The sequence below is a fragment of the Orycteropus afer genome, unplaced genomic scaffold, assembly GCF_000298275.1.
Source record: "Orycteropus afer afer isolate SDZICR_OR568_19922 unplaced genomic scaffold, OryAfe1.0 scaffold00769, whole genome shotgun sequence".
Lineage (NCBI taxonomy): Eukaryota > Metazoa > Chordata > Mammalia > Tubulidentata > Orycteropodidae > Orycteropus > Orycteropus afer.
In genome coordinates, this window is record NW_006922356.1 from 87,547 (window position 1) to 98,321 (window position 10,775).

Here is a 10,775-nt window from a genome sequence, read left to right on the forward strand (position 1 = left end):
GATGATGGGCTCAAGTATAGCAGGGATTGTGGGGCTGGCGCGGGATCGGGCAGTGTTTCATTCTGCTGTGCATGGGGTCGCTATGAGTCGGAAATGACTCGAGGGCACTTAACAACAACAACAACATCACTACGGAAGTAAATTGCCCCATCTTCCTTCCAAGGAGTGGCTGGTGGGTTTGAACCGCCAGCCTTCTGGTTCACTCAAATGCAATGGTATTTTTTGTCCCCTCCTCTCCCAATAGCTATCTTTCATGGATGTTAATCAAGAAATCTACTGTCATCACATTATATCTTAAAAGGTATGTTGTTGCTGTTGTTATCTGACGTCGAGTCAGACCTGACTCATAGAGACCCCTCCTTGGGTTTCCAAGGCAGTATCACCACGGAAGTAGATTGCCCCATCTTCCTTCTGAGGAGTGGCTGGTGGTTCAAACCACCAGCCTTCTGGTTAGCAGGCAAGTGCCTTAGGCACTATGCTACCAGAGCTCCCAAAATATTTGGCAAATATTTGTGTATGTCATTTCCAAGAACATGTAGTTATAGGAAAAACAATTCTTCCTCAGTTTCAACTACGTTAATGTTTAAAAATTACTGAAAGTTAAAATCCATATTTTCTTCCACATATTATAACCTTTTAAAAAGACATTTAAACAGCAATCTCCTGAAATACAAATAGTACAATTTCATTCCTATAAGAAAATACCTAGTGTTGAACAAGTCAATATATACTGTGTTTTTGAAAGTGTAAAGAGTTCATTCTCAGACTAAAATATTATAGGTAATTCCTATGGATCAATAACAAATAATTCAAAATTGTAAACTCAGTCTAATCCAAACGCTTTCTCTTTTACTGCAGAGTAAGACATTATTCAAAGAAATCTACATTGTGTTCACAAAATGGTGGTAGAAATGTTTATGAATAGCATCATGACATGGTGCAAGAGTACTTGATTAAAGTCTGAAGACATTATTACTACATAATAACTACTCTTGGGTCCAAACCTTGCTGCTTTTTTTGGGTACATAATGGCCCAATGTGACAGAACAGAACTACCCCATAGCATTTTTCTGAACTGTAGTTTTGGTTTTTTTAACATTTTATTGTGATTTGGATGAAAGTTTATAGGGCATTTTAGTTTTCCATTTAATAATTTATATATATATATATATATATATATATATATATATATATATATATATATATATATTTGTGATACTAGTTTCATTCTCCTCAGTATAACAGTCCTCTTCCCACCTATTTCCCATTTCCATTCATCCTTCTTTCCTTTTCTGCCTTCAGAACTTCATTTTTGGGCAAATGCTGCCCTTTTAGTCTCAGATGTTTGATTGTTCTAAAGAGTACATTAATCATGGGTATTATTTTTCCCTTTATAGGCCTGTTGATTTTTGCCTAGAAGGTGATCCCCAGGAGGCAAGAGCCATAGTCTCAGGGGTTCCACCAGTCTCTATCAGACCTATAAGTCTGGTCTTTTTTATGATTTTAAATTTTGTTGTACACTTTCTCCCACTCTGACCAGGACCTTCTATTGTGATCTCTATCAGAGCTGTCAGTAATTGAAACCAGACTCCGTCTAGTCCTTCTGATATTAGGCTACTGAAGGTTGTGGTTTGCATGGTCCATTAGACCTTTGGACTAATGGTTTCCTTTGATTTTCCTCACTCTTCTTTGCTTCAGACAGGGAGTGACTAATAGTTGTCCCTTAGATGGCCCCTCACAAGCTTTTAAGACCCCAGTCACTACTCACTGAAGTACAATGTAGAACATTGTCTTTGTAGACAGTGTTGTTTGTTTGTTGTTTGACTGTAATCTTGAGGGAAGCAGATCCCTAGGCCTCTCTCCCCTGAGCCACTAGGTTAATAGCATAATTCCATAACTTGCTACCTATGTTCACATGAGCTAGAAACTTAGTAAGTTTCCTCTTTGATGACATGTATTGTTGTTGTTAGGTGTCATCAAGTCAATTCCAACGCATAGAGACTCCATGTTCAACAGAGATAAACACTGACCAGTCCTGAATCATCCTCAAATCTTTGCTATATTTGAGTCCTTTGTAGCAGCCATTGTGTAACTCATCTCATGAAGGTCTTCCTCTTTTTCACTCACCCTCTAATTTACCAAGCATGATGTCCTTCTCCAGAACCTTGTCCCTCCTAATAACAGGAAAATTGTGAGGAACATGTGACAAGGAGTTACAACATCAACACCAGCAAAAAACAGCAGATTCCTATAGCCAAAAAGTTGTATAGGTTGAGGACGATTTTTCTCCAGTAAGATCAAAAATGTCCATTTAAGTGCAAGAATTATCATTCCTAGTGATAACAAGATAAAGAAACATTAACAAAGCATAAACAAAGGCTCACTTTTAATGATTGGATGGATAATTGAGTTAAAATCTACGTGTTATACTTTACATTTAAATTCATTTGTATTCAAATCCATCATGTATAATCTCTATTCTGTTTCCCTAAGGGAGAAAATAAAATTGAAAAGAAATCTCTCAAAACCAAGATGCCTGCAGTCACATTTGAAGAATCACACACCCAAATACCAGGTCAGAAGATAATCTGTAGACAAAGAACTAAAAAGTAAATGTCAATTTCTCTGAAATGTGTTGTCTGATAAAAACGTTTGCCATAACAAGGTAAATTATCTAAGATCACTCCTCAGAAGATCTGAATATGTACAAACATTTTATTTCTTTATTCATTCACTCATTCATCCATTCAGTGAGTACTTTTTAAAAACATCTACCATGTGTCAAGGACCATTCTATGGGCTAGAAATGTGGTGGTGAACAGTAAGGGCCAAGTCTGTACTAATGTGGAGCTTATATTATATAGTAAATGAAAAAGACAAGTAAGCACATAGCGAACAATAATATTTCAGATAATGATGAAGTTCACAATGACATTAAAATATGTGTGGATTATATGTATCTAAAGGTCCAGTGCTCATACCTCTGCTCCTCTCCATCCAAACTCTCTCCTTTAGAAATCTCATTGTGGTGCATTGAATTGTATACTCCAAAAAGATATATTGAAGTCTCGATCCCTGGTACCTGATACCTGTGACCTTGTTTGGAAATAAGGTCTTTAAACATGCTATCAGTTGAGCTAACATGACGTCTTACCAGAGTAGGGTGAGTTCTAATCCCATCTGAGTAGTGTCTTTGTGAAAGAAAAAATACACAGAGTGATGGACAGAGGAAAGACATCCGTGTAAAGATGCATCTACATGCCAAGCAACACCTGAGGCTACAAGAAGCTTAGAAAAACAAGGAATGATCTTCTCCTAGAGCCTTCAGAGAAGGCATAGCCCTGCCAACACCCTGAATTTGATCCTAGCCTCCAGAAGTCAGAGACAGTACATTTCTGCTGTTTAAAGCCCCTGACTTTTGTGGTATTTTGTTATGGAAGTCCTGCAAAAGTAATACACACATCTACTCTGAAGGCCACCACACTCATTTCTACACTGATGATTCCAAACCCATATGAGGCCAACTCCTTTTTCAGAACTCTGTCCAATTTTTCGAACTATCACTGGACATATGCACTTGTAAGTTCTGCTGCCATCCCAAAGACAGCAAACCTAAAACTGAGCTCCTCCTTTTCCCTTTCAAATCAGCTCCTTTCCTGACTGATTTATATTTCTGATATTATCATTCTTGCAGTCTCGCAAGCTCAACCGCTGACTCATGCTTCATTCTTTATCTAGGCTGTCATGTGTGAACTCTATTTTCATAATTACCCTCAAAACTACTTCCTTTCTTTCCAACTCCAGCAATGTCATCCTGATTAGTAACTCCTGCTTGCACAGTCCTGGGCTCCCTAAATTGTCTCTTCTGTCTAGGACTCTACTTTGGCCAGTCTCTATCCTTTTCTTCCAGTCCATGCAGTACCAGCAGGTTACACTCTATAAAGCACTGCACTGATCACATATCTCTGTCCAAGAACCTTGAGTGTCTCCATGTTGCCTACAGGACAAAATCTGAATATCTCTAGCTGACTTTGTAGGATTTATTCTCAGCCTCCCTTTCTAAGCAATCTCTCCAACTTCTTCCCAGTATGAATGCTACATCCAAAGAAGACATAAAAATGATAGGGGAATAACTAGACCAGACTATGCTGTTATTAAAAAATAAAGTTATTGTCACAAAACTAGAAAAAACATTTTTTATTTCATATATTAGACAAAATCTGTGTATGATGATGGTTTTAATGACTTTATATTTTTATACTAAAACAAAAAATTTAATGAAGGCACAATTGAGTTTATACTAGCCAAAATTTTTCATCTCTGAGGAGGAAAAAATAAAAAAAAACTGTGAAAATTAAGTTTATAAAGAAACAAATCACAAATAAGATTGTAAATAAGAATATCTGGCAAGGAATGTAACTGGCACAATCAAAATCACCACTCTGAATAAAATGGCCCAACTCCCCTTATACTTGATCTGCTCTTTTTTAAGAGAAATGCATAGGGCCTATGTGAACAAAATAACTGAGTTTAACTGAGAGATGTAGACTAAAACTCGAATAATTGGAGAGAATATTTTTCCAGCTATAAGGATAACAACATAAACATACTGGTTTTTCCTAAATCAATTTATAGGTTGATTTTTTTTTTTTTTTTTTGTAATCTACTCTTTTCCACTTTCAACAATATAAAATGTTTTTAAAACAAGCTGTAGAAAATTCACTTTAGTTTTATTGATTTATTTATTGAATTACATATATGTGTACATACACGTATGTATGTTATGTATTTAAGTATTACGTTAGAGAACAAATCTGGATTTTTACTATCTTGATTAGAATATAAAGAATACATACTTGTTCCCATACAGACTAGGCATTTATTTACACAACTATAGTTCTAGTTTTCATTTCAGCCAAGAAGATGAAAAAATAATAATAAATAAATAAATTTTAAAAAGAAATAAATTTCCCATGTAGATAGACAGCATTCACCTCCCTGGGGAGAAAGAAAAAGAAAGGAAACATTCTGCAATGAATTATTCTCACATGAATGTGATATAGTATTATATGAATCAGATCCAACTCAACAGCAGTGAATTTCTGGAGTTTTCCTGATGATTACAACTTGACTATCCAATTGTTAGATAATCTTATTTAAAATATTTAATATGATGTGTTACTGAAAGGAAAGATACTTAAAAATCATAAGGCTCCATTTCTGATAGAAGTGCACATATATAAAACTTCCCTAAATAGTAAGACTCAAACACCAAGAGAATATAGTAAAATGCATTCCTGCCTTTTTTGTTCAATTAAAGAACATTATTTAACCTGCATATTTTTTATAAAGGAGAGGAAGACTCTTTTATAGATCATATAAGAATTTTCATATGAAATTTATGACAGACAATGGAATGTGGTTGAAAAATGGTAATATTAAGGAAGAGAGAAAATTCTACAGTCAAAGAAAATTCTACATGCACCAAGGGAAGCCAACAAACAAACAAAAAAAGACACCACAGAATTATCCAGATAATTCAAAGTATAATGGCATGAAACCAGGGATAACATCTTTGAGATGACAAGTTTTTTCTTATCCTTGTTAGACTTGTTTTAAAAGTGTATTTGTAAGCTTAAATTTTTCACTACTGGTAATAAAATCTTCTTTTCTAGAAGCTTCATTTAACTGAGGGAGCTTTTTGAGTAGGAAGGAAAAATAGTTTCATTTAAATCTGCAGACTTAGCATGTCCTCCAAGACTTTAATAGGAATAAGAGTTATATTTAAGATATTTGGTCTTGAAAAAGCAAAATTATTAGTGTTTAAAGATAGCCTCTTATATGTGCTTGATATTTTTGTTTTCTTCACTTCAAAACATGCAGGTGCAATGTCATAATATCTGCAGATGTTGATTTCTGATTATAGAACTCTTATCTTCTGCAAAGCATGGCTTAATTTATATCTGCCATGGAAATGAAGAATGCAACACATTTTAGATTCAAATAAAGATAAGTTGCTAATGTCCTATTTTGATTATAATCATTTTTCTTAGGCTTCCACTTCACTTACAGTATATTAAATGCCTCTTGAAATAAACGTTTTGGTAGCCAGTAGAGGATATGTAAATGGTTTACCTGATGGTTTATGATGCTTTAAAGTGACCTTATTTGTATGAAAATAAGTCAAAGTTGGGTAGTCATAGTATGGTGTGGTAGACTGAATATGATCCCCAAAGATGTCCACATCCTAATCACCAAATGCATATGTTAATATGCATGGTAAAAGGGATTTTGCTGATGTGATTGAGTAAAGGCTCGTAAGATAAAAAGACTAACCTGGACTATCCAGGTGGACTTGATGTACTCACAGGGTTCCTTATAAGAGAGAGGCAAGAGAATCAAAGGCAGAAGGAGATGGGATAATGAAAGCAGGGGTTAGATTGATGTGCTCTGAAGATGAAGGAACAGGCCCCTAGCCAATGTCAGCGACCTGTAGAATCTTGAAAAAACAAAGAAATAGATTCTCCTCTACATCATCCAGAAGGAAACACCCCTGCAGACTCATTTTAGACTTCTGACCTCCAGAACTGTAAGAGTATATACTTGTTCTAGCCACTAAGTTTATATGGATTACACCTCAACATAAAGAAAACAAAAATCCTCACAAGTAGACCAATAAGCAACATCAAAATAAACGGAGGAAAAAAAATGATGTTGTCAGGAACTTCATTTTACTTGGATCCACAGTCAGCACCCATGGAAGCAATAGTCAAGAAATAAGACATCATATTGTGCTGGGAAAATCTCCTACAAAAGACTTCTTCAAAGTGTTAAGGAACAAAGATGTCACTCTGAAGACTTAGGTGTGCCTAACCCAATCACCTCATGTGTGTGTGAAAGCTGGACAACAAATAAGAAAGACCAAGAAGAGTTGATGCCTTTGAATTGTGGTGTTAATGAGGAATACTGAAAATACCATGGACTGCCAGAAGAATGAGCAAATCTGTCCTGGAAGAAGAGTAGCCAGAATGCACCTTGGAGGTAAATGAGACTGGCCAGACTTCGTGTCACCTACTTTGGTCATGTTGTCAGAAGGGAACAGTCACAGGAGAAGGATATCATGTTTAGTAAAGTAGAGGGTCAGCAACAAAGGGGAAGACTCTCAAAGAGATGGATTAGCACAGTGGCTACAACAATGGGCATAAGTTTAGCAAGGATTGCAAGAATGGTGCAGGACCAGACAGTGTTTCATTCTATTGTACATAGGGTTGCTGTGTGTCAGAGATGACTTGACAGCACCTAACAAGTTTGTAGGAATTTGTTACAGCAGCAGTACAAAACTAATACATATACTTAAAACTATTCCATAAGTTACATATAAAAAGTAACAGTAAAAAAAATGCAATTGTGATCTACTTCAAATAATAATAATATACATTAACAGGAAAATCAGCATACAGTGCTTCAAAGAGCATTGGTTTTGTAGTTAATACCCTTGAATTCAAATCATAACTCTGCTACTAACAAGTTATGTGTGACCTGAGTTAAGATATTTAATATCTCTGAGTGTCAGTTTGCTCCTGTATAAAATAAATACTTTCATCACTAGATGTAATAATTAAATTGATTAAGATGTGATACATATATAGCATTTATCATTGTAGTTGGTAAATTCCAGTACTGATGGAAGCCAGGGAAATAACATAAATTAGGAGTGTGGGAGCCCTGTTTAAAGAGAACAGCAGCCACTCAGCTCCAGCCAATAGCTAACATGTGGGGCTGTGGGTCAAATGCTGTCAGATCTTCCACCTTGTCTAGAGAGATGGCAAATGAAAAATTTAATTAGAAATTTCTCAATTCTAAAATATTGACAACTAACTCTACATTTTAAATCATTAACGGAAATCTTATGAGGCAGTTCTACTCTGTCCTATAGTCACTATGAGTGGGAATTGACTCAGTGGCAGTGGTTTGGGTTTTAGAAGCAAATACCAAATAAAGGGGGGAGGGACCTTGTACTCTCATCAAATTGAGTGCATATGACCATTCTCTGATTTCTAACCCATTGTATGATGGGTAGTCGATGTTGCTCATAGCTGTGAACATTGACAGCCCTAGACAAAAATCTGAATCTGATAATATTTTTAGTTATACTCTTTCTCTTCCCTTCGTTGACACTCATAACCCTATTCCCAGACTTTGAGTTCCAAACAGATTACAAAGATAGCATCTTCTTGTGTCCCCTGAGACCAACAGCCCTCCAGGGCTAAGATCTCCAGGTTCCAGATGTCCATGGCTCCACATTTGCAAACTCAAACACAAACTTTGCCCAGTTCCACCACCATCCACAAAAATTGGTTTTGCCTGTGTCTCAATTCTACTCATCCAGGTTTCAGTTTGATTAGCAGTTTAGAAAGCTAATTCTCTCCAAGTTCTTATCTGTAACCAAAGGACACCTCTCTAAAAGTGGAATTTCAAGTGCAAAAGCAGATTAATAGAAGGTGAAGAAATATATTTACAGGATAATCTTCAAACCTCCTACTCTGTATCTATAAAGAAGAGCCCAATTATTAATTTGTCTATCTACTGAACAATCAGCTTGAACATTATTAAAAATTCTAGTTTGGTTAAATAGGAAACCTTTCTTCTGACCTTGGTAGTAACGATTAGCTTGTCTAATTTATCCTGTAGAGAATAGGAAAATAACCAGACTGTGTTCTGAAATTCAATTGACACGAATTAGCAAATCTCTATATAAGTTTGACTGCCATGCATAGGATTGAGCTAATATGACTAATTTTGGTGGTATAGGCCTTTCCCTATAACTCTCAGTCTTGTTTATCAGATGAAGAATAAGGTGGAAATATAATCAGTTGCCATTGAGTTTATTTCAACTCAAGGCCACCCATGTGTGTCAGAGTAGAACTGTGCTCCATAGGGTTTTTAATGCCAGGTGCTGTGGAATTCTAAGGTGCCTCTGGGTGGACTCAGACCTCCAGTCTTTCATTTAGCAGCCAAGTCCATTAACTGTTTGTATCACCCTGGACTCCAGGTGGGAATATAGAATACTCAAACATACTTCTGTGCTTCAACAAAATAGAAATAATTTTCTTGTAATAAACAATTAGATTGACAGAACTAAATAAATATCCTTTCAAAATGATACCTGATATGATGGTAAACAAAAGAAATGAGATTTACATATATTTAACAAATGAAATTTCTGAAAACTTAGTCTACGGAAGAGATAAATATAATGTGTTTTATAGCTTGAGATGATGAAGAAAATCCCTCCCTGTGTTGGTTTAACATGGGCACCCTCAGTGGCAAGAGCTTGTCATAGGAATAACACACAGAGTTGCTCAGGGAATGAAGGCAGCCCTGGGAGGTAACTACATTCTCTGCCTCTTGCTCACAGACAATCTGATTTCCTTTCTTATGATAGCTATGGCTCTCTCTGCATATCAACTCTGGGCTGTCCTCACTCTCATCATCTCAATTCTCAGTCCAAATTCCAGAGGCAGAAGTGTGACTGACTTACCTAACAACCATTGTTCCCATTGGGCAGTGACCATCATATCACCAGCTGGGTCACCAGCCGGCTGTGAATGAGCCACAATCTGCAAGTTAGGTATCCAGCTGGGGGTGGCACCAGTAACTATCCCCACACGATATAGTGGAGAGCTGCCTTGCTGAAGACAAAGCTGTGAGTAGAGTTCTGTCAGCTAAAAGAAGTTACATAAGAAAAATACACCGTTTGAAGCATCTAATACAAGACTCTGAGTCTGATTTTACCTGTTTCTTTCTACCTGTCTTATAAACTAAAAAAATTAAGAGTCTCAGCCAACATGAATGTTTCTTTATTTTTTAATAAAATTCTACATGTTTTTATAGTTCACATTATTTTAATGTACATGCATAATTCAACAAAGTCTAACTCTGTCCCCTTGGGTTCCTTTCTGCTGAAGAATTTATCTGATTTGTGGGAATTGCATGATGCCTTTCTGGTTCCTGGGACTCTTAAGAAATGGAAGCTCCTGCATGTCCCAAATACATCAGTTGTTTGCAGACCTGAGTTAGTACATTAACCAAAAAAAAAAAAAAACTATCCCACTGTAGCAGATAAAACATTGTGTGTTTATACTACACTTTGTTTTAATGGAATCTTTCTATAATCCTCAAAGAAATTCCTATAACAAAAGTATTTCAAATTTTATGGAGGAGGAAACCACTATAGAAAAGTGTCTTATCCAGAGTTACCCAGAAAATTAATGATGTAAGGAATGGAAATCTCTACTTGGTACCCAGCACTGGTAATTCCCCACTTGCCTTCATACTGGTACATGAAATGTGTTTTCTAGATGAATTAATCCTAATGAAAATGCCCCTAAAATCAAGCATTCGGTTTCAGGGACACTGAGAGAAGACAGTTAGGACATCCCTAAATCCTGACACAGCGCCAAAGCTATTTTAACAGATCCATATTAATTTTTATTTGCGACTAGAAAACATCTAACCTCTGACTCGATGCAAGGGCCCCATCATAGCTCCTGTAATGAAGGATCCAGCTTCTGCCAGAATACTTCCAGCAACAGGGCTTTCACTGATTCACACGGCTGTCTGTTTTGTTGTTTGACAAGTTTAGTTGTTATGTTTGGGGGTTTTGCTCGTTTCTTTGTTTTGTAAATTCCACCAATGGATCCTTCTTCTGCCTTCTGGAATATATAAAGTAAATCTGTTTTCTTTTCTATGTTACAAAACTTCAAAGTACTGAA

General features: G+C 36.2%; 1 protein-coding gene across 1 annotated transcript in view; it reads left to right on the forward strand.

Moving 5' to 3' along the window:
- CNGB3 (cyclic nucleotide gated channel subunit beta 3) overlaps positions 1-10,775 on the forward strand; it is a 237,372-nt gene that overhangs the window by 6,237 nt on the left and 220,360 nt on the right. The window contains exon 2 of the mRNA XM_007957655.1: positions 2,494-2,575. Within this exon, the coding sequence (XP_007955846.1) occupies positions 2,494-2,575 (82 nt within the window). The remainder of the gene's footprint in view (positions 1-2,493; positions 2,576-10,775) is intronic.